At 41.1% G+C, this 24,655-nt stretch overlaps 2 protein-coding genes across 2 annotated transcripts; one reads left to right on the forward strand and one right to left on the reverse strand.

The window, feature by feature from the left end:
• Positions 1–507: 507 nt before the first annotated feature.
• LOC126599221 (uncharacterized) lies at positions 508–23,107 on the reverse strand. The gene is made up of 14 exons (XM_050265558.1): positions 22,902–23,107; positions 22,626–22,695; positions 21,749–21,850; positions 21,567–21,641; positions 21,190–21,442; positions 20,828–21,087; positions 12,997–13,038; positions 12,330–12,483; positions 10,388–10,723; positions 10,194–10,268; positions 9,341–9,969; positions 1,695–1,803; positions 1,424–1,603; positions 508–932 (listed from the first exon to the last, which is right to left on the reverse strand). Exons 5-14 carry the CDS (start codon positions 21,355–21,357, stop codon positions 756–758), a joined length of 2,130 nt encoding a protein of 709 aa, XP_050121515.1. The 5' UTR covers positions 21,358–21,442; positions 21,567–21,641; positions 21,749–21,850; positions 22,626–22,695; positions 22,902–23,107; the 3' UTR covers positions 508–755.
• On the forward strand, positions 19,737–20,730 carry LOC126599225 (uncharacterized). Its single transcript, XM_050265565.1, has one exon. It carries the CDS (start codon positions 20,116–20,118, stop codon positions 20,605–20,607), a length of 492 nt encoding a protein of 163 aa, XP_050121522.1. The 5' UTR covers positions 19,737–20,115; the 3' UTR covers positions 20,608–20,730.
• Positions 23,108–24,655: the final 1,548 nt, after the last annotated feature.

The following is a 24,655-nucleotide window of genomic DNA, read 5'->3' on the forward strand; positions in this document are numbered from 1 at the left end:
AGAAAACAGTTATAACTAGTTATAGAAACATATGGTTTACCTATATTAGCACTAGTGTTTGAGGACTGTTTTTAGCTTGTTTACTCCAAAAGGGAAGGAATAAATGTTGCCATTTCAATTTGCATATTCCCATCTGGCCTTTATCTATCTACCTGGGAAGTAATTCTATCAAATGAGGGAGCTAGCTAGGGTTACGGAGGGAAATTTGTGTGGGTTTTGCATAAGTATTCCCTTGCAAAAAACAACTTAGATAACATCTTATATGAAACAAATTTACGGCCACGCTGACGTCCTTGCTCTAGCAATGCAATCTCATGTGAAGAGAAACTCACATGTGGCATTGTATAATAGGACCGAGACGTTAAGATAACAATGAATTTTTCCCATGTAAGCTTTTCTCCTTAAGGCAGGTTTATCTAGGAAATAGTCTAATGCCTAGGCATATATAATACAAATGGCGTGCCCCTTGAGCACAAACCGAACCGATAGGTGCTTGAAAGGCCAATATACTCAACCAGATGGTATTTCACATACTCATTAAAAAATGTAACTATTCAGTGGATTACAGGAATGATACATTTTTCTTTTCTGGAATGAATTATAAAACTAGAAGAAAGATATTACATGATATTTTTCCTTTTTGTAAACGGATAACTGAAAATAATTACGTAGTACTTTCGAGGAGTTCTGAAAACTTGTAACGCACTCAGTATTTACGGCACCATTCAGTTGTCCTAGCCATGCTATGAAAAACTTCAAGCAGCAATGGATGAGCCCCTCTCGTTGAGAATGCGGTAGTATGTGTCGTGATCTGATGTGTCTCTGAATCCAGGAATGAAATCCGAAAAGAATCTGAGGACTGCAGCTAAATGTTGCGAATCGTTGGAGGTAAATGCTGACTCGAGAAACAGCGAAGGTCGGATGGTACTGACCTGAAGATTTCAAATTACAGTGTTAAGCATTATCAAAGTGCATAAAGTCAGGAAAAGCGCTTTCATAAAATAAAATAAAAAATTAAAATATGCAGTCGGGAAAATATGGCACATAAAGAATTATATCAAAGAATTGCTAGATTGATATGCCGAATCTTGATATTTTGGGATATCACTAAAAAAATTCAATAATTGAAAAAGAAAAAGAAAAAAGGGAAATTCAATAAAGAATGGAAAAGGATACAGCAATGACAGTTGAAGAAAACATCTTCGGGTCTAAACAAAGGAAATTCGCAACGCTAATCACTGAACACAACATAATAGGTTCAGTAGTCTCAACAGCAAGAGGCTAAGCACTAGGGAGTGGCGATTGACGTTAAAACAAAGCAAAATTTAAAGAGATGCAAAACCAACAGGAAAATGTATTGGCAATCTGATTGAGAATATACACATAAATCCTTTCTTTCCTCAGATTCCAAGGTAGGAATTACCTTGTACTTCCGTGCATAGCGTAATGCTTCAAGGTAATATCCATCTTGCACTAGTAACAGCACATAGTCATGATGTAAAGAAAGCTCCCTCAGCATATCTAAACCCAACTTCCTTGTTCGAGAGTTCTGACAGCCAGACTCTAGGAGTTGCATTGCTACTTCTTTAGAAGGTTCAAGAATCTGTTGAGAAACAGTTTTCACCGCGAATATCAGATCAAACATAAGCAGCATACTGTCGCAAGCATACATTTCTAATAGGCTGTTCATATACCTTGTTTAAGACAAACTGCCCAAGTTCTGCATATCGCTCACTGTGTGATAGCAATTGTATGGTCAGGACATAGAGATTAGGATGGACGTCAACCTTTTCCAGATTAGCACTGCAAAAATAGCAAATAAATTGAGTAAAGAACTGTGATCATTGCCTTTTACATTCAAAATTAAAGTATTTAATTTCACACCCATCACAGGAAACTTAATATTCTGGAGACATTTTTAAAGTAGGTACGGGTCTAGGTAGTCTAGCCCCTCAGGCTGAACCGATAAAGCAAATGATAACTTGATATCACCAGGTTCACAAACATCAATGTTTTCTATTGGAGAGGAGGAGAAAAAAGAATTACAAAAGGGGGCAACTACGGTTCAATATCCAATAATCAAGCCTGCCAAAGGAGTAGTAATAGCGAAAATAATAAGTTTACTTCAAGCCGGAGAGAAAAATCGGTCGGCTTAAGATCGTCAATATCCAAAAATAAAAAATAAAAAATTATCCATAGGATATGCGCCTTTGTAGGCAATTTACAGTTGTACAACATCCACCTGTTTTAGTAAAAACAATCAACAACAACAACAACAACAACAAAGCCTTTTCCCACTAAGTGGGGTCGGCTATATGAATCCTAGAACGCCATTGCGCTCGGTTTTGTGTCATGTCCTCCGTTAGATCCAAGTACTCTAAGTCTTTTCTTAGAGTCTCTTCCAAAGTTTTCCTAGGTCTTCCTCTACCCCTTCGGCCCTGAACCTCTGTCCCGTAGTCACATCTTCGAACCGGAGCGTCAGTCGGCCTTCTTTGCACATGTCCAAATCACCGGAGCTGATTTTCTCTCATCTTTCCTACAATTTCGGTTACTCCTACTTTACCTCGGATATCCTCATTCCCAATCTTATCCTTTCTCGTGTGCCCACACATCCCACGAAGCATCCTCATCTCCGCTACACCCATTTTGTGTACGTGTTGATGCTTCACCGCCCAACATTCTTTGCCATACAACATCGCTGGCCTTATTGCCGTCCTATAAAATTTTCCCTTGAGCTTCAGTGGCCTACAACGGTCACACAACACGCCGGATGCACTCTTACACTTCATCCATCCAGCTCGTATTCTATGGTTGAGATCTCCATCTAATTCTCCGTTCTCTTGCAAGATAGATCCTAGGTAGCGAAAACGGTCGCTTTTTGTGATCTTCGCTAGATTGCTCCGGTCATTAGTGTGGATAAGTATATAAATGGATAGAGATAGGAAAGCAAACACAAGATGTACGTGGTTCACCCAGATTGGCTACGTCCACGGAATAGAAGAGTTCTCATTAATTGTGAAGGGTTTACACAAGTACATAGGTTCAAGCTCTCCTTTAGTGAGTACAAGTGAATGATTTAGTACAAATGACATTAGGAAATATTGTGGGAGAATGATCTCGTAATCACGAAACTTCTAAGTATCGGAGTGTGGTGTCGTCTTGACTTGCCTTATCTGTCTCATAGGTAGATGTGGCATCTTCTCTGGAAGTACTCTTCCTCCATCCAGGGGTGGTATCTTTAACTGGTGGAGATGCACAAGGTAATGTATCAATTTCACTTGAAGCTTACTTGTAGTTTCAGGCTTGGTCAAGCGCGATACAAACCATGTAGTAGGAGTCCCCCAAGTCGCCGAGATAGGGGGTCTGCTGAAAGAGGTGACAGACAAGGTAAGCAATCAGAGCTCCGACTGATTGTTCACCTTCTCCCCATCTTGCAGCAGCATGAAGGATAAAGAGAAGAAAAATGAGAAGAGATGATATGAGATACTTTTGCTTTTGAAGAAGTAACTTTCCACAGGCTTATTCTTGAACTGAGCTGGAGGGTTTTCTGGTTTCCTCCAGAGTATAAGGCCGACTGAAGAATTTGAGGGTCAAAACAAGTCCATCAAATCTAGAGTACGTTCCACCCTGCTGATATGGGATACTTTTGCTTTTGACAGAGTAATGGATGTATCGGCACGTGTGCTGTTACGCTTGTCTCCACATGCTTCCTTGTATCCTTCGCACTTGCCCTATCTGTTCCTCAAGCAGATGCGGAATCTTCCCTGGAAACATAAGATGTTGAAGATGAGTACTCGAGAGCAATACCAGGTAAGTAATCAGGTAAGGGGTTCCAGGCAGTCAGTTCCTGGCTGGAAGCTTGATTCCAAGTGCTGACTGATTGCTCTCTTTCTCCTTGTCTTGCAGGTAAAAACAAGGCCAAAGGAAAAGACAGGGAAAAAGCATGATATGGGATACTCTTGCTTTTAACCCTGATGATATGAGATATTCTTGCTCTAGTATAGCTTGTTTGCAGAGGTATTATCGGGGGGAAAGAAAGCTGAATATTTCGAAAGGCTTCGTTGGGAGTGCCCTCTCAGATATGATGAAGGGTTGAGCATTTTTGCAGGTCTGCCTGTCCGTTGGGGATGGAGGTCGACATATATAGGAGTCTCCATAACAACAAGTAGTAATGCTATTCCTTTACCCTGCTTGGTCATAGCACGGTAGTGGGAGCTGCCAGTTTCACATGTTTTAACTCTGTCAGAGCACTTTGAAAAAGTGGTCTGTGGTATCTGGCTCTCGAGATTCGGAGAACGATGCCTCTTCGATTTTTGATAAAGCAATCATGCTGGGGGTCTGGCTCTCGAGATTCGGAGAGCAGTGTCTCTTCGATTTTTGAGGAAGTAATCATGTTGAGAGTCTGGCTCTCGAGATTCGGAGGGCGGTGCCTCTTCGATTTTGGAGCAAGCAATCCTGTTGGGAGTGTTGTCTCGAATGTGAGTAAAGGTTGGGCATGTTTGCTAGTCTACCTTGCCACGAAGCACAAAGGTTGACACACAGGGACTTTCCAATTATCCAGCAATGGTACTGTTCCTTTACCCTCTCTTCGCTTTTGAGAAAGTAGTCATGTTGGGAGTCTGGCTCTCGAGATTCGGAGGATGGTGCCTCTTCGATTTTGGAGCAAGCAATCTTGTTGGGAGTGGTTTCTCGAATGTGAGTAAAGGTTGGGCATGTTTGCTAGTCTACCTTGCCACGAAGCACAAAGGTTAACACACAGGGACTTTCCAATTATCCAGCAGTGGTACTGTTCCTTTACCCTTGTGGGTAATAATATGGTAGCTAGACCTTCAAAATTTATGTGTCTAAACTTTGTTAGTGCTGTTTCTTTGCTATTCTTTTACCTTTCTTGGTCAGAGCGATGTAGTGGGAGCTGCAAGCTTCACGTGCTCAACTTTGGCAGAGAACTTTGGCAAAGTTATCTGTGGTACCCATGAGCTATTGTTGCGTGTGGGAAGTGGGTGATTGAACAGTAAGATTCATGTGCTTTCTACTTCACCAGAAGTCTTCGACAGAATGCCCATAATTTCTGCAAAGCTAAGTGTGCGTGTGACAGGTGCTGACAAGGCTAGAAAAGTAGGTGCCTCTTCGATTTCTGAGATCGGCCCTCGTGGTCTCTGAGCAGCCCAGCTTTTGAGAAAGCGAGCGCCTCTTCGATTGATTCGGAGAACGATGCCTCATCGATTTTTGAGAAAGCAATCATGCTGGGGGTCTGGCTCTCGAAGATTCGGGGAGCAGTGTCTCTTCGATTTTTAAGAAAGTAATCATGTTGGGAGTCTGGCTCTCGAGATTCGGAGGGCGGTGCCTCTTCGATTTTGGAGCAAGCAATCTTGTTGGGAGTGTTTTCTCGAATGTGAGTAAAGGTTGGGCATGTTTGCTAGTCTACCTTGCCACGAAGCACAGAGGTTGACACACAGGGACTTTCCAATTATCCAGCAATGGTACTGTTCCTTTACCCTCTCTTCGATTTTTAAGAAAGTAGTCATGTTGGGAGTCTGGCTCTCGAGATTCGGAGGACGGTGCCTCTTCGATTTTGGAGCAAGCAATCTTATTGGGAGTGTTTTCTCGAATGTGAGTAAAGATTGGGCATGTTTGCTAGTCTACCTTGCCACGAAGCACAGAGGTTGACACACAGGGACTTTCCAATTATCCAGCAGTGGTACTGTTCCTTTACCCTTGTGGGTAATAATATGGTAGCTAGACCTTCAAAATTTATGGGTCTAAACTTTGTTAGTGCTGTTTCTTTGCTATTCTTTTACCCTTCTTGGTCAGAGCGATGTAGTGGGAGCTGCAAGCTTCACGTGCTCAACTTTGGCAGAGAACTTTGACAAAGTTATCTGTGGTACCCATGAGCTATTGTTGCGTGTGGGAAGTGGGTGATTGAACAGTAAGATTCATGTGTTTTCTACTTCCCCAGAAGTCTTCGACAGAATGCCCATAATTTCCGCAAAGCTGAGTGTGCGTGTGACAGGTGCTGACAAGGCTGGAAAAGTAGGTGCCTCTTCGATTTCTGAGATCGGCCCTCGTGGTCTCTGGGGAGCCCAGCTTTTGAGAAAGCGAGCGCCTCTTCGATTTCTGAGATCGGCATTCGTGGTCTTTGAGCAGCCCAACTTTTGAGAAAGCAAACGCCTCTTCGATTTCTGAGATCAACCCTCGTGATCTCTAAGCAGCCCAGCTTTTGAGAAAGCAAACGCCTCTTCGATTTCTGAGCAGGCGCCTCTTCGATTTCTGAAGCTCTGTCGAGTGCAGATTTTTATAGGGGCTGGCATTAAGTTCCAAAGCACACTTGAATCTCCACCAGTAGAAGCTTCATTCTTGCACTTCTTAGATCTTGATTTGTCCGACCTCTTCTCTCTTCAACACCTTTGAAAATGTCTGGCCCCTCCGACCGTCGTTTTGACTTGAACCTTGTTGAAGAGGCAGCCCCGCCTTCTCCAGACAACATATGGCGCCCATCCTTCGTCTCCCCTACTGGTCCTCTTACCGTTGGGGATTCCGTGATGAAGAATGATATGACCGCTGCGGTGGTGGCCAGGAACCTTCTCACTCCCAAAGATAACAGACTACTTTCCAAACGGTCTGATGAGTTAGCTGTTAAGGATTCGCTGGCCCTCAGTGTTCAGTGTGCAGGTTCTGTGTCTAATATGGCCCAACGCCTATTTGCTCGAACCCGCCAAGTTGAATCATTGGCGGCTGAAGTGATGAGTCTCAAACAGGAGATTAGAGGGCTCAAGCATGAGAATAAACAGTTGCACCGGCTCGCACATGACTATGCTACAAACATGAAGAGGAAGCTTGACCAGATGAAGGAAATTGATGGTCAGGTTTTACTTGATCATCAGAGATTTGTGGGTTTGTTCCAAAGGCATTTATTGCCTTCGTCTTCTGGGGCTGTACCGCGTAATGAAGCTCCGAATGATCAACCTCTGATGCCTCCTCCTTCTAGGGTTCTGTCCAGTACTGAGGCTCCAAATGATCCCCCTCTGGTGCCTTCTCTTTCTGGGGCTCTATCGACTGCTGAGACTTCTCCTAAGCTACCTTTGTGAAGGCTCCCTCTTGTGTGTTTATTTTGACTCATGTATATGTACATATTTGTAGCTTATCGGGGATATCAATAAATAAGCTTTCCTTCATTTCAACGTATTGTGTTAAATACACCAAAGCCTTCTTCACTAAGTTCTTTGAATTTTCTTTTGTTGAAGCTTATATGTTGAAGCTTTCTGAGTGGAGCATGTAGGTTGGGGTAGTGTTCCCTTAATTTCCCGAGTGAGGAAAACTTCTCGGTTGGAGACTTGGAAAATCCAAGTCACTGAGTGGGATCGGCTATATGAATCTTAGAACGCCATTGTGCTCGATCCTGTGTCATGTCCTTCGTTAGATCCAAGTACTCTAAGTCTTTTCTTAGTCTCTTCCAAAGTTTTCCTAGGTCTTCCTCTACCCCTTCGGCCCTGAACCTCTGTCCCATAGTCGCATCTTCTAATCGGAGCGTCAGTAGGCCTTCTTTGCACATGTCCAAACCACCGTAACCGATTTTCTCTCATCTTTCCTTGAATTTCGGCTACTCCTACTTTACCCCGGATATCCTCATTCCTAATCTTATCATTTCTCGTGTGCCCACACATCCAACGAAGCATCCTCATCTCCGTTACACCCATTTTGTGTACGTGTTGATGTTTCACCGCCCAACATTCTGTGCCATACAGCATCGCCGGCCTTATTGCCGTCCTATAAAATTTTCCCTTGAGCTTCAGTGGCATACGGCGGTCACACAACACGCCGGATGCACTCTTCCACTTCATCCATCCAGCTTGTATTCTATGGTTGAGATCTCCATCTAATTCTCCGTTCTTTTGCAAGATAGATCCTAGGTAACGAAAACGGTCGCTCTTTGGTATTTCTTGATCTCCGATCCTCACCCCTAACTCGTTTTGGCCTCCATTTGCACTGAACTTGCACTCCATATATTCTGTCTTTGATCGGCTTAGGCGAAGACCTTTAGATTCCAACACTTCTCTCCAAAGGTTAAGCTTTGCATTTACCCCTTCCTGAGTTTCATCTATCAACACTATATCGTCTGCGAAAAGCATACACCAAGGAATATCATCTTGAATATGTCCTGTTAACTCATCCATTACCAACGCAAAAAGGTAAGGACTTAAGGATGAGCCTTGATGTAATCCTACAGTTATGGGAAAGCTTTCGGTTTGTCCTTCATGAGTTCTTACGGCAGTCTTTGCTCCTTCATACATATCCTTTATAGCTTTGATATATGCTACTCGTACTCCTTTCTTCTCTAAAATCCTCCAAAGAATGTCTCTTGGGACCCTATCATACGCTTTTTCCAAATCTATAAAGACCATGTGTAAATCCTTTTTCCCATCTCTATATCTTTCCATCAATCTTCGTAAGAGATAGATTGCCTCCATGGTTGAGCGCCCTGGCATGAACCCGAATTGGTTGTCCGAAACCCGTGTCTCTTGCCTCAATCTATGCTCAATGACTCTCTCCCAGAGCTTCATTGTATGACTCATTAGCTTAATACCCCTATAGTTCATGCAATTTTGTACGTCGCCCTTATTCTTGTAGATAGGCACCAAAGTGCTCGTTCGCCACTCATTTGGCATCTTCTTCGTTTTCAAAATCCTATTGAAAAGGTCAGTGAGCCATGTTATACCTGTCTCTCCCAAAAGTTTCCACACTTCGATTGGTATATTGTCTGGGCCTATTGCTTTTTTATGCTTCATCTTCTTCAAAGCTACAACCACTTCTTCCTTCCGGATTCGACGATAAAAAGAGTAGTTTCTACACTCTTCTGAGTTACTCAACTCCCCTAAAGAAGCACTCATTTCATGTCCTTCATTGAAAAGATTATGAAAATAACCTCTCCATCTGTCTTTAACCGCGTTCTCTGTAGCAAGAACCTTTCCATCCTCATCCTTGATGCACCTCACTTGGTTTAGCGCGATTTTGTTCTGGATTCATTTTCATAAGGATTCGACGTGATCATGGAGTGCCGGCTGTCGACTACCTGACGCCCTCCCCCTCCTCCTTTATCCGGGCTTGGGACCGGCCATGTAAGACATAGGCGGAGTTAGTAAAAACAATCAACCAACTAGTCAAACCCCAGGTGCTTTACTCCTCAGATATGAAATATGCATATTAGCTGTGTAGTGCAAATACAACTCATGAAGAGCCTTTGCTAAAACTGTGCAGTGCAGAGAATAAATGTCAGGCTAAAACTCTGTACCTAAGCCCATGCATTCAAGGCCCTCACTGAAAGATTCATAAATATATGTCATACCTGCGAAGAAACTCAACAATGATGGCAACCAAGTACGAAGGTTCTCCAATAATCTCTTCTTCAACAGGTGCAAACACAAAACTGTACATTTCATCAGGTGAAATTGCTGGAGAGGTCGGTTGGGACTCTTGCTGCTCTGAACCATTAGCATCCAATGAGCTGTTGCCTGATCTAAGAACCTGATATTGCAAAGATGAAGACCGAACTTCACCGCTAGAAGTTTCAGCACCGGTTAACTTCCCCATGTCCACTTTACCATCGAACAACTGAGAGTTATTTGAAGTGGCCTTTGGTGCTTCAAAGCTTGCATTATCTTCAGAGTCGGAATTTGAATCGGTTAAAAATCTATTAGGTGATTCACTGTCCAATCCAGCAGCAGATTCATATTTAACGGATTTCCCAACTGCATCTACTCTTCTAGAAGATACATCAGCACTAGATCTAGGGCCACTTGTCTGTGGCTCACCAGAAGCTGATGTTTTTGCAGAATTTATTCCCTTTAGATAGGTGCCTGTCTTAACAGAGTGGGAGTACGAGGAAACTAAAACATCTAATGCCCAGGAAACTGTAGACACAGGTCCCCGTTCTAGAATAACAGTGCGTGCTATTGACAAGCACAGTTGTTTAGCCTGAAAAGGAAATGGAACAAAGTTATCGCCAACAGTCATTAAGCAGTTCGACTGGAAAAAAGGCAATGAAACACCATCTTGGATGGTACAATGGTTTTGAAATAATGAGCGAACCAAAATACACACTTAAAAAAATCATATAATTGCATGCTGTAAGCAGCTGACCTTTACAAAGAAGAGACAAAAATCTAGCAAAGGGTGAGCATACCGAAACCAAATTCTACCTTATTGGCTTCTAACTTCCGCCGTTGCAAGAATTCAAGTACCGATGGTACTTCTGAGCTACTGGCAGAAATTGCCTAGAAACAGGGAGAAAGAGAGGTTAATGCAAGAAAAGAACCCTTTTACTTTTCTTATTCAATGGAAGAAAATAAATCTTGTCACTAGATTAAACAAAAGGAAATTAATGGAAACTTACCTCCAAATCTAAATGAATCTTCCACAAAAGTTGATTAGCAACATCACAGATGAGGTCAGGAACAAGAAAAGTCCAATTATCTCCGTAGACAATTGCTTCATGATCACTTAAAACATTAACTTCTGAACTTTCGTTATCGTCTCTATTGGATCTCAGGGAAGAAGAATTAGACCTGGGGAAACCCCTGAATAATAGAGGAAGTGGGGCGGATATGGGTGCTTGGGAATCTGCAAATATGTCATACAGTATAACAACCTTCGCATCAACTTGATGCACAAGCAGTACATTATCAACCACACTCACAGCAACCTTGCTTGAATAAATTGGCAAAGAACCCTGAAAAATTTAGGCAAACATCATTTGTGTAGAATGAGTAGATGTAAATAGTGACCACATGAAGCCAAGGTTTACGCATAAATGCACTCAAATTAAACCGATCACATGAAGCCATTATTTACTCATTAATGCACCGAAACTCTCTCTCACATATATCTCCCACCAACAAGATCCACATTTACCAAGAATTTTTTTTCATATCCATAAATATAAGATATGCAGGACCCTTTTATTTATTTATGCTGAAAATTGAGAAGTAAAACCAAAAAATGATACTGACAAGGAAGCCAGCCCCAATTACACAAGTAGCCTAAAAAGCAGGATTTCTAAGGATTGGCAGTTTACTCTCCAGTAATTTGTCTATTCATTTAAATGTAATTTAGTCGTGCTGGTATCCTTGGAAACACCAACAAATTTAGATATATCACTAGAGTATCTCAGATGCATCAGTGGAATATATATATATATATATATAATGCCCTCGCATAACATACTCATGTTACATAGCCTGCAAACAATTGGTTGACATTTTTTTGGTTATCAGAGCATCTCCAATGGGAGATGCAAAATATCTTGAAATGTGTATTTTACATTTTTGGTTTGCCAGAAAACTCTCCAATGGAGAGATGTAAAATATCCATCTTTAGCAGAAGATGTAAATAAACCCTAAGTTTAATCTTTTTTCATCTTTTGGTTTGGTGGTGGGTCCCGCCAATCAAAGAAAGAAAATTAAATGGGACTCATATTCACATCTCTCCCATTCAAGTAGAACTCCCATTTACATCTCCTGGAAATGCAAAATGGAATGTAAATATGGTTTTTGCATCTCAAATTTGCATCTTCCCATTGGAGATGCTCTCATAAAGGGAATCAAAGCCTTCATCTAGCTAAATCCCAACCCATTTCACCCAACCTCATCACTAGGGCCAATTGGTTGACATTTCAAATTAAAGTGGATCAAAACATTTTAACAGAGTTTGAACACAAAATTACCTGTTGTACAACCACATCACGTTAAAACCTGTAAGAATGGAGGAGCATTGCAATCCTATCAACTTGCAGACAGTATATTCTGCCATAGCTGAACAAAGAAAGACTATATAAGACTTGATTTTGGTTGGCCAATAAAAAGGGGCAAAAAAAAAAGGACAGGAACCTACACAGTGACTATAAAAACATCTTCAGCAGCAAGGACAGGTTTATTGTTAGCTTCGGATTTAGCCATTGCCATCTTAAACTTTGGCAGACGAATAATGCCTGCAGACGAGAGCTACCCAGAAGAAGTAGCACATGTGTCAAGACTAAAATTATAGAAATACATGCATATAAATGAATAACTATGCTAATAAAGATAATTACAATGGGATTACAAGACAGAAAACTATCTTATGAATAACTCTTTTACATCTCCTTAACAACGAAATACAACAACAACAACGACAAAACCTTTTCCCACTAAAGATTTAACATCGAAATGAAATTAAAAAATACTGCCACGTGTTACAGCAACAATTGTTCATGGAAGCAATTTCCTGATCCATTTTTCTTAATGCCAAGACCGCAAACTTAAAGATTTAAACGAAAACATAATCAGATTTACACAAACCTGAAAACCATTGAAGGTTTTGCACTGCATTCCTGAAGCAAGAAGAACCATACGACTTTCATGTGTGTAAACATACCAACTCACATTCAATTTCCTCGTCTCAACCAATTGGAGTGATTTTGACTCAGAATTGCAAGCAAACAAGTCCAGTCCACTGAAATTGAAATCCATGTTAGAAAAATGAATTAAAGGCAAAACCTTGGGGTATAGCAAATGAGGGTGAGAGAACAATAAGAAAAAAATTGGTATTGTAAAGACGATTCCCTAGAAACATTTCACAAAACATGCTCTATCTGCTCTAAATTCAAGATTTGGTACAACACCAGACCCTCCACCTAGAAATCCTTTGCATGGAACCACAACAAAGACAAAGTTTCTTGACCATGTAACTGAATGGCCATATTATATGCGAAAAGCATGGCATGTTTTGAGTGGGAAAATGCAATTCTATCCAAATAACCAAGAAAGCACCCATTAAATATAGTACTTTAAAAAAAGAAATTAAAAAAAACCCTCCAGCAATGACCCAATTATAATCTTTTATGGCAACTATAATACTACTTGATTAATAATGCTTCTTGAAACGTAGCAGTCTAACTTCTTCTTGATGACCAGACATCCTTTACCATGTGAGACAAGTGGAGGAAAGATTGGGCATAACAATAACCTGCTCTCTCTACTTGCAGCACAACAGTCCTTCACCTCCAAGCTATAAAAAAACCATTACCCTGTGTTGGTCCTACTTAACACAGAATCCGGACAAAATACAATGCACATTTGTCAAATATCCTTTGCGTATCCAAACTTAACCAATACACATTTGGATATGCATGCAGCCGGGGTGCATCCATATCCAATAGTCCATATCTTAATTTTTGGAATGTATGTGCTTTATAGAAACTCCGCCTGTGTAAGTTTATCTTACATTGCCGGTCCCAAGCCCGGATAAAGGAGGAGGGGGAGGGCGTCAGGTAGTCGACAGCCGGCACTCCATGATCACGTCGAATCCTTATGAAAATGAATCCAGAACGAAATCGCGCTAAAGCTAGGGCGTCACCCGTAAGTGGCGCGCTGTGTGGCCCGAGCACAGTGATAAGTGAGCAAGGGTCGCTGTATCTCCATCGGCACCTGGATGCAGTGTTAAATGAGCAAGGGGGCCATAGAAACTTCTTTTCGAACGACTCCACTCAAAGTTGTTTGGGAGCATATGCTCCTATCAACTTTACACGGGACACACAAAAGAAGTACTTTGATCCTATTAGACGGGGGAGGGTGAAGAAGCTAGGACAGAAGGGTAGAGTTCAAGAGAGCAAAATGTGTTTAGGAACGTGGAATATAGGAACCTTAACGGGAAAATCTATGGAAGTAGTGGAAGTTATGGTGAGGAGACGGATAAATATTATGTGCGTACAAGAAACTAAGTGGGTTGGTCGTAAGGCAAAGGATCTAGAAAACTCAGGGTTTAAACTTTGGTATTCGGGCACAAATAGAACGAGAAACGGTGTTGGCATCATCGTGGACAAGACCTTGACACAAGATGTTGTAGATGTCAAGAGGGTAGGAGATAGAATCATGGCAATCAAGATTGTAATAGGACAAGAACTTATCAATGTGATTAGTCCGTACGCACCTCAAGTAGGGTTGGATATGAGTTCGAAGGAGAAATTTTGGGAAGACCTTGGAGACTTGGTGCAAGGAATTGCTCAGACGGAGAAGTTATTTATAGGAGAAGATTTAAATGGACACGTGGGCAGGGAGACAGGCAACTATGGAGGTTTTCATGGTGGCCATGGTTTTGGGGAGAGAAACGAGGATGGGGAAGCTATCTTGGATTTTGCAATGGCATATGATCTCTTCTTAGCCAACACCTTTAAGAAGAGAGAAGAACATGTGATCACCTACAAGAGTGGGTCGTCAAAAACACAAATAGATTTTCTTCTAATGAGGAAAGGGGATCGTATAACTTGTAAGGATTGCAAAGTTATACCAGGAGAGAGCGTGGCTAATCAACATCGCTTGTTGGTGATGGATGTACATATCAAAAGAGTGAGAAAAAAGGACAAGACTTGGAAGTGCCCAAGGACTAGATGGTGGAATCTAAAAGAAGAAAAACAAACCATTTTCAAAGAGAAAGTAATCACCCAGTGTGTCTGGGATAGAGAGGGGGAAGCTAGCCAAATGTGGGATTCCATGGCTAGTTGTATCCGAAAAGTAGCAAAAGAGGTATTAGGAGAGTCCAAGGGCTTTGCCCCACACCAAAAGGAATCTTGGTGGTGGAATGAGGAGGTACAAACAAAGGTGAAGGCTAAGAAGGAATGTTGTAAAGCCTTGTACAAGGATAGGACCGATGAAAATGGTGAAAGGTATAGAAAAGCGAAGCAAGAGGCGAAGAAAGCTGTGAGAGAAGCTAAGTTAGCGGCTTATAACGATATGTATAAGCGACTAGATACCAAAGAAGGAGAGTTGGATATCTATAAACTAGCTAGAGCAAGGGAAAAGAAGACAAGGGACCTAAACCAAGTGAGGTGCATCAAGGATAAGGATGGAAAGGTTCTTGCTACAGAGAACGCGGTTAAAGACAGTTGGAGAGGTTATTTTCATAATCTTTTCAATGAAGGACATGAAAGGAGTGCTTCTTTAGGGGAGTTGAGTAACTCAGAAGAGTGTAGAAACTACTCTTTTTATCGTCGAATCCGGAAGGAAGAAGTGGTTGTAGCTTTGAAGAAGATGAAGCATAGAAAAACAGTAGGCCCAGACGATATACCAATCGAAGTGTGGAAAGTTTTGGGAGAGACAGGTATAACATGGCTCACTGACCTTTTCAATAGGATTTTGAAAACGAAGAAGATGCCAAATGAGTGGCGAACGAGCACTTTGGTGCCTATCTACAAGAATAAGGGCGACGTACAAATTGCATGAACTATAGGGGTATTAAGCTAATAAGTCATACAATGAAGCTCTGGGAGAGAGTCATTGAGCATAGATTGAGGCAAGAGACACGGGTTTCGGACAACCAATTCGGGTTCATGCCAGGGCGCTCAACCATGGAGGCAATCTATCTCTTACGAAGATTGATGGAAAGATATAGACATGGGAAAAAGGATTTACACATGGTCTTTATAGATTTGGAAAAAGCGTATGATAGGGTCCCAAGAGACATTCTTTGGAGGATTTTAGAGAAGAAAGGAGTACGAGTAGCATATATCCAAGCTATAAAGGATATGTATGAAGGAGCAAAGACTGCCGTAAGAACTCATGAAGGACAAACCGAAAGCTTTCCCATAACTGTAGGATTACATCAAGGTTCATCCTTAAGTCCTTACCTTTTTGCATTGGTTATGGATGAGTTAACAGGACATATTCAAGATGATATTCCTTGGTGTATGCTTTTCGCAGACGATATAGTGTTGATAGATGAAACTCAGGAAGGGGTAAATGCAAAGCTTAACCTTTGGAGAGAAGTGTTGGAATCTAAAGGTCTTCGCCTAAACCGATCAAAGACAGAATATATGGAGTGCAAGTTCAGTGCAAATGGAGGCCAAAACGAGTTAGGGGTGAGGATCGGAGATCAAGAAATACCTAAGAGCGACCGTTTTCGTTACCTAGGATCTATCTTGCAAAAGAACGGAGAATTAGATGGAGATCTCAACCATAGAATACAAGCTGGATGGATGAAGTGGAAGAGTGCATCCGGCGTGTTGTGTGACCGCCATATGCCACTGAAGCTCAAGGGAAAATTTTATAGGACGGCAATGCTGTATGGCACAGAATGTTGGGCGGTGAAGCATCAACACGTACACAAAATGGGTGTAACGGAGATGAGGATACTTCGTTGGATGTGTGGGCACACAAGAAAGGATAAGATTAGGAATGAGGATATCCGGGGTAAAGTAGGAGTAGCCGAAATTGAAGGAAAGATGAGAGAAAATCGGTTACGGTGGTTTGGACATATGCAAAGAAGGCCTACTGACGCTCCGATTAGAAGATGCGACTATGGGACAGAGGTTCAGGGCCGAAGGGGTAGAGGAAGACCTAGGAAAACTTTGGAAGAGACTCTAAGAAAAGACTTAGAGTACTTGGATCTAACGGAGGACATGACACAGGACCGAGCACAATGTCGTTCAAAGATTCATATAGCCGATCCCACTCAGTGACTTGGATTTTCCAAGTCTCCAACCGAGAAGTTTTCCTCACTCGGGAAATTAAGGGAATACTACCTCAACCTACATGCTCCATTCACAAAGCTTCAACATACAACCTTCAACAAAAGAAAATTCAAAGAACTTAGCGAAGAAGGCTTTGGTGTATTTAACACAATACGTTGAAATGAAAGAAAGCTATTTATTGATATCCCCGATAAGTTACAAATATGTACATATATATGAGTCAAAATAAACAAACAAGAGGGAGCCTTCACAAAGGTTGCTTAGGAGAAGTCTCAGCAGTCGGTAGAGCCCCAGAAAGAGCAGGCACTGGAGGGGGATCATTTGGAGCCTCAGTACTGGTCAGAACCCTAGAAGGAGGAGGCAGCAGAGGTTGATCATTTGGAGCTTCATTACGCGGTACAGCCCCAGAAGACGAAGGTAATAAATGCCTTTGGAACAAACCCACAAATCTCTGATGATCAAGTAAAACTTGACCATCAGATTCCTTCATCTGGTCAAGCTTCCTCTTCATGTTTGTAGCATAGTCATGTGCGAGCCGGTGCAACTGTTTATTCTCATGCTTGAGCCCTCTAATCTCCTGTTTGAGACTTATCACTTCAGCCGCCAATGATTCAACTTGGCGGGTTCGAGCAAATAGGCGTTGGGCCATGTCAGACACAGAACCTGCACACTGAACACTGAGAGCCAGAGAATCCTTAACAGCCAACTCATCAGACCGTTTGGAAAGTAGTCTATTATCTTTGGGAGTGAGAATGTTCCTGGCCACTACCGCAGCTGTCATATCATTCTTCATCACGGAATCCCTAATGGTAAGAGGACCAGTAGGGGAGACGAAGGATGGGCGCCATATGTTGTCTGGAGAAGGCGTGGCTGCCTCTTCAACAAGGTTCAAGTCAAAACGACGGTCGGAGGGGCCAGACATTTTCAAAGGTGTTGAAGAGAGAAGAGGTCGGACAAATCAAGATCTTAGAAGTGCAAGAATGGAGCTTCTACTGGTGGAGATTCAAGTGTGCTTTGGAACTTAATGTCAGCATCTATAAAAATCTGCACTCGACGGAGCTTCAGAAATCGAAGAGGCGTTTGCTTTCTCAAAAGCTGGGCTGCTCAGAGACCACGAGGGTCAATCTCAGAAATCGAAGAGACGTTTGCTTTCTCAAAAGTTGGGCTACTCAAAGACCACGAAGGCCGATCTCAGAAATCGAAGAGGCGCTTGCTTTCTCAAAAGCTGGGCTGCTCAGAGACCACGAGGGTCGATCCCAGAAATCGAAGAGGCACCTACTTTTCCAGCCTTGTCAGCACCTGTCACACGCACACTCAGCTTTGCGGAAATTATGGGCATTATGTCGAAGATTTCTGGTGAAGTAGAAAGCACATGAATCTTACTGTTCAATCACCCACTTCCCACACGCAACATTAGCTCATGGGTACCACAGATAACTTTGCCAAAGTTCTCTGACAAAGTTGAGACACGTGAAGCTTGCAGCTCCCACTACATCGCTCTGACCAAGAAGGGTAAAAGAATAGCAAAGAAACAGCACTAACAAAGTTTAGACACATAAATTTTGAAGGTCTAGCTACCATATTATTACCCACAAAGGTAAAGGAACAGTAAGAATAGCAAAGAAACAGCACTAACAAAGTTTAGACACATAAATTTTGAAGGTCTAGCTACCATATTATTACCCACAAGGGTAAAGGAACAGTACCACTGCTGGATAATTGGAAAGTCCCCGTGTGTCAACCTCTGTGCTTCGTGGCAAGGTAGACTAGCAAACATGCCCAACCTTTTCTCACATTCGAGAAAACACTCCCAACAAGATTGCCTGCTCAAAAATCGAAGAGGCACCGTCCTCCAAATCTCAAGAGCCAGTCTCCCAACATGATTACATTCTCAAAAATCGAAGAGACACCGCTCTCCGAATATCGAGAGCCATACCCCTAGCAGGATTGCTTTCTCAAAAATCGAAAAGGCATCGTTCTCCGAATCTCGAGAGCCAGATCTCCGACAGGATTGCTTGTTCGAAAACCGAAGAGGCACCACTTTCCCAACTTCAAGAGCCGGATCTCCTTGGATAAAGCTTGTTTGTAATCTTCACACGCAACATCAGCTTTCCAGATACCACAGACCACTTTTTCAAAATGCTCTGACAGAGTTAAATCATATGAAGCTGGCAGCTCCCACTACCGTGCTATGACCAAGCAGGGTAAAGGAATAGCATTACTACTTGTTGTTAGGGAGACTCCTATATATGTCGACCTCCATCCCCAACGGACAGGCAGACCTGCAAAAATGCTCAACCCTTCCTCATATCTGAGAGGGCACTCCCAACGAAGCCTTTCGAAATATTCAGCTTTCTTTCTCCCCGATAATACCTCTACAAACAAGCTATACTAGAGCAAGAATATCTCATATCATCAGGGTTAAAAGCAAGAGTATCCCATATCATGCTTTTTCCCTGTCTTTTCCTTTGGCCTTGTTCTTACCTGCAAGACAAGGAGAAAAAGAGCAATCAGTCAGCACTTGGAATCAAGCTTCCACCCCTTACTTGATTACTTACCTGGCATTGCTCTCGAGTACTCATCTTCAACATCTTATGCTTCCAGGGAAGATACCGCATCTGCCTGAGGAACAGATAGGGCAAGTAAGAAGGATACAAGGAAGCATGTGGAGACAAGCGTAACAGCACACGTGCCGATTCATCCACTACTCTGTCAAAAGCAAAAGTATCCCATATCAGCAGGGTCGAACGTACTATAGATTTGATGGACTTGTTTTGACCCTCAAATTCTTCAGTCGGCCTTATACTCTGGAAGAAACCAGAAAACCCTCCAGCCCAGTTCAAGAATAAGCTTGTGGAAAGTTACTTTTTCAAAAGCAAAAGTATCCCATATAATCTCTTCTCATTTTTCTTCTCTTTATCCTTCATGCTGCCTGCAAGATAGGGAGAATGTGAACAATCAGCCGGAACTCGAAATCAAAGTTCTGATCTGGGACTGATTGCTTGGAGCTCTGATTGCTTACCTTGTCTGTCACCTCTTTCAGCAGATCCCCTAGCTTGGCGACTTGGGGGACGCCTACTACATGGTTTGTATCGCGCTTGACCAAGCCTGAAACTACAAGTAAGCTTCAAGTGAAATTGATACATTACCTTGTGCATCTCCACCAGTTAAAGATACCACCCCTGGATGGAGAAAGAGTACTTCCAGAGAAGATGCCACATCTACCTACGAGACAAATAAGGCCAGTCAAGACGATACCACACTCCGGTCCTTAGAAGTTTCGTGATTACGAGATCATTCTCCCACAATATTTCCTAATGTCATTTGTACTAAATCATTCATTTGTACTCACTAAAGGAGAGCTTGAACCTATGTACTTGTGTAAACCCTTCACAATTAATGAGAACTCCTCTATTCCGTGGACGTAGCCAATATGGGTGAACCACGTACATCTTTTGTTTGCTCTCCTATCTCTATCCATTTATATACTTATCCACACTAATGACCAGAGCAATCTAGCGAAGATCACAAAAAGCGACCGTTTTCGCTACCTATGATCTATCTTGCAAGAGAACGGAGAATTAGATGAAGATCTCAACCATAGAATACAAGCTAGATGGATGAAGTGTAAGAGTGCATCCGGCGTGTTGTGTGACCGTCGTAGACCACTGAAGCTCAAGGGAAAATTTTATAGGACGGCAATAAGGCCAACGATGTTGTATGGCACAGAATGTTGGGCGGTGAAGCATCAACACGTACACAAAATGGGTGTAGCGGAGATAAGGATGCTTCGTGGGATGTGTGGGCACACGAGAAAGGATAAGATTGGGAATAAGGATATCCGAGGTAAAGTAGGAGTAGCCGAAGTTGAAGGAAAGATGAGAGAAAATCGGTTACGGTGGTTTGGACATGTGCAAAGAATGCCTACTGACGCTCCGGTTCGAAGATGTGACTACGGGACAGAGGTTCGGGGCCGAAGGGGTAGAGGAAGACCTAGGAAAACTTTGGAAGAAACCCTAAGAAAAGACTTAGAGTACTTGGATCTAACGGAGGACATGACACAAAACCGAGCGCAATGGCGTTCTAGGATTCATATAGCCGACCCCACTTAGTGGGAAAAGGCTTTGTTGTTGTTGTTGTTGTATGTGCTTTATAGAGTATGACAGCAGAGAAACATATGTCCAGCCCTTTTGCATTAACACTTTTCGCTTCCCAAAGAACCATATGTCCAATCAAAAACTACATAGATAATGAATATACGAATAATCCAGAATTCAAGTAATAAATTGTATCAGTAATATTCATATAAAATGTGAGGAAACGTATCCTTACCTGGTCTTTACAAATACAATATCACACAATGGGCAATCTGTCCAAAAAAATCCCAGTATGCTCTCAGACTCTAACTTGCACCTCTGACTAAAAGTTTCCCCACTTCCTCTATCGCAAAACTGTATCTCATTATCAGATCTTTGGATTGCTATAAACTTTGCATCTAAGGAATACCGAATAGATAAGATGGGCCCTTCAGTTATTGAATCAGACGTAGGAGTAACCACAGGATCAAAAGGAACAGTCTTCCAACTGAAGACCTATTGCCAAGAAAAAAAGAGGAAAAGAAACACACCATCTGGATCAAATTGGAATTAAAGACTTAAAGAATTGGAACCATTCAAATACAAATATCATATTACCTGATCTGGTGTTGGGGAAAGCAGCAACTTATTGCCATCATCATAAAATAAACCCCTTGATCCAGCTACGCTGCTTCTTAGGGGCAAATACGGAATATAAACATGTGATAGAGCACCAGACCCACTCAAACCGGTACTAGACTGTGAACTTGATGCTTTTCGAGACATCTTGTTTAATTGATTTTCAGGCTTTTGAATAGTTATTGTGGGATTAGCAAGTACTGCTACATATAATCCTCAACCAGGCTCAGCGCTGAAAAACAAAAACAAAAAATTGTATAAGGTACAGGAAGAAAGAGACGAACTAGATACTGTAAAGGATCAAGTTAGTGGAACAGTATGAAAGTTAATGAAAATTTTCTGGAAGCATGAAGCACCTTTTTCAGAATGCTTCCAACTACTATCTCCAAGCACAGAAGGTCACACTTGCTGGCTCAAGGCTTTTTTCACAGCTATTCAGAGGCAAAAAAGCGCACTCAAAAACAATTTGTCTAGAAGATTACAAGTACAGAGCTTCCATACAATATGACATATGTACTATTAATAATGAAAATGGTACCACATTTTGCATGCAACTCTTTAATGCGAGAAATTCTTTCAAGCACATATCCCGTTCAACCTGTGGAACCTTTGCTGCAACACAACCCCCGTATTCTTTTGCCTACATGGAAGAGATATATTAAAAATATTGCACAATACACCATACAGATCTAAGGTTTTGTATATGACCAGCTCCTAGAATATATCAGTTTAAAATAAAAACTTTGTTCTCCAAACTGTCTGTTTTTAATGTTTTTTAAACTGTACAATGTAACCAAAAGGACACAAAAGATTAATTTAAGAAGCTATTATACTTCTTCCTTTCCACATAATCTCTCTTCTACCACCTGAACATGATGTCAATGTTTATGATAAATAGATATACTCAATCTTAAAATGCTTATTCGATTCCACAACATAATTTTTTTTCCTGCCTATATTCCACTCCACTCTCGGACAATTTCATATTTCTGGATTAAGTAAAACTCTACATAATATTTAACATTTTAAACATGCATCACACTCTATTGTTCATGCAAAGCTTCAAACTTCACAACAACAACAACAACAAAGCCTTTTCCCACTAAGTGGGGTCGGCAACAACAAAGCTTCAAACTTCACAACAACCAAAAATTTCTCGTGCATCAAAAATTTAAGGCCGCATCTTTTCAACCGAAATTTAAAACCTTGACTAAATGCCCTGGTATTAAAAGTCTCTGTGCAGCTTCTCCTAATCCCTTGGCACCTTAAAATAAAATTAAATATTCCAAAATCAACAAATTCGACAGCAAAACCGCCCAAAACAAGAAGAAAAAAATCTTCTTGGATCAAAATGTATTCATTCACGTATAATTAATATAATCAATACTTTAAAAAAAGGAGAGACATTTACATACCTGAGCAGTACAAGTCACTAAAATTCGCTTAAGCGTGGAAGTAGAGTTCCTTTCTTTCATATCCCCCTAACTGTGAAAGAAATAGCAAAATAAATAAATAAACAAATTATTATAAATTACATGAGCTCTGCTAACAATGTCAGCTACAAAACGGTAAAAAAATCCCTCAATCAAACCCTAACTACAATTTGTTCAAATTCCTCCTATTTTCTCACAATTTACGCACAATTCCACAACGCGGAAGAGAGGGAGAGAGAGAGAGAGAGAGGAAGTTACCAGATGAATTGACAATCGGAAGTTTTGGGACGATCACAGTAGAGAGGGCGAACATCTCAGAGACTCGGACAGTGGTAATGGTCGGGGACGGAAAGGACTAACCGAAGAACCTAACAGTCGTGTCAGGCGTCAACGACCTGCCACGTTACCGGTGGGCTACATCTTATGGCTTATGGATGTAATTAGGTGGGCCTTTGATTTGATGCTTAGAGCTTCACCAACTGGCCCAGTAATCAACTGGACTTTCCCGCTTGTGTATATTACAGCTCTTGAGTCTTGTTCTTTCGGTCTGCTAGTGACCAAGGATTTATAATCACTCACGCCTTTTTTCCTCAATAAGGGATCACCTGTTGACTTGGCCACAATCGAACTCAGGACGTGCCATGTGAAATACGAGTTTAGAATTCGTCTCTACCCACTAAAACACCCCATAATAGTTATAATCACTCAAGCTTAGATTTGATTTTAAAGGTTGATTAAAATAACAAAAGCACATTTATTTATTCTCCGTACTTAATAACAAAATTTGAGTTGACGACCATACATTCTTTGATCACTTAGTGATCCAGAGAACATCATTATTACATTGCATACTCCAAATTGTTAGAGAGTATGGCACATATGTCTAATTTTCGTTCAAAACTCCGTAATATATGATCATTAACTATTTAGGAGTATTGATCTCTTGGTATTTGGTGACTAAAGCTATATCCAGTGGCAAAACCAAAATGAGGTCATTGGCTGCTCATGACTCCAATAGCTTCATAATCCTAATTTTTTTTTATGTATAATTGTATATTACTATATACACAACTACAACAAACTAAAAGAATGAGTCAAAATTTCTAAATTACAACTTGCTACTTCCTTTGTGCAACCCTATGTATAGTTTGTTGATTTTATTCTTTTTTTTTTTCTTTTGTCTTTCTTATCCTACTTCTTGTGTGTGACATATGGTTTGTAACAAGTGTTTGATAAAATACCTCACTCGACAGGCTTTGTAAATTTCGATAAAACGCGGCATAACTTGGCAGGTACTCAGTAGGAGCTCGACGAAGTACTCAAATGGAGTTATTTTGGCCAAAATTATGACCATATTATTATAAAATTATGACTTCGTCATTGATTATATCACTATACAACATCATTCTCTCTCTGTTTTTTATTTCTCTTTTGTTTAAAAAGTGAAAATTCTCACAAATTTTTTTTTCCCTTTTTGCTGTCTTGATGAATATACTCTCTCTATATCGATTATAATGAAAAGTAGCTTTCAACAGAAAAGATAAAGAAATATCTTAATCTCCTTGTTTATGTCATTGGCCCGACATGAAGTGGAGCTTCCAACAACAAAATAAAGCTGTTTCCTAAAATAGAAGATCAAAAGTTGGACTGCTTTCTCTTTTTGGCAATTTTTTAGGACACGGAAACATAGTTTAATAAAAAGATTCCTATATGGTGAAAAGAAAACAAAATCTTTATTTTTAAAAATGTTAAGTTTCCAAGACAAAAATAACACTTTAGTGATAATGAAATGATGGTTGGTGGACATTGGACAGGCTTTTGGGAGTAGATAAGAATATACAATTACAAAGATTTTCTTTCAAGGAATTGGATCCTCCCCGAGGCAAAGTTTCGGAATCCTCCTGATCCATTAACACGGATCGTTGAATTTTGATCTAACGGTTATAATTATTATAATTTTAAATTAGCCTCTATTTGTAATCGTTAGATCAAAATTCAATGGTCCGTATTGT

Source organism: Malus sylvestris, chromosome 14 (assembly GCF_916048215.2).
Source record: "Malus sylvestris chromosome 14, drMalSylv7.2, whole genome shotgun sequence".
Lineage (NCBI taxonomy): Eukaryota > Viridiplantae > Streptophyta > Magnoliopsida > Rosales > Rosaceae > Malus > Malus sylvestris.

What these genes read in the sequence shown, in the direction of transcription:
- LOC126599221 (XM_050265558.1), bottom strand. Translation starts at nt 21,357, where the DNA reads ATGTCTCGAAAAGCATCAAGTTCACAGTCTAGTACCGGTTTGAGTGGG. An exon ending in ATTGTATTTGTAAAGACCAG is followed by an intron (nt 13,039 to 20,827) that starts GTAAGGATACGT and finishes GTTTTTTTATAG; the next exon opens with CTTGGAGGTGAAGGACTGTT. An exon ending in GCTGCAAGTAGAGAGAGCAG is followed by an intron (nt 12,484 to 12,996) that starts GTTATTGTTATG and finishes TTTCAATTTCAG; the next exon opens with TGGACTGGACTTGTTTGCTT.
- LOC126599225 (XM_050265565.1), top strand. Translation starts at nt 20,116, where the DNA reads ATGAAGTGTAAGAGTGCATCCGGCGTGTTGTGTGACCGTCGTAGACCA.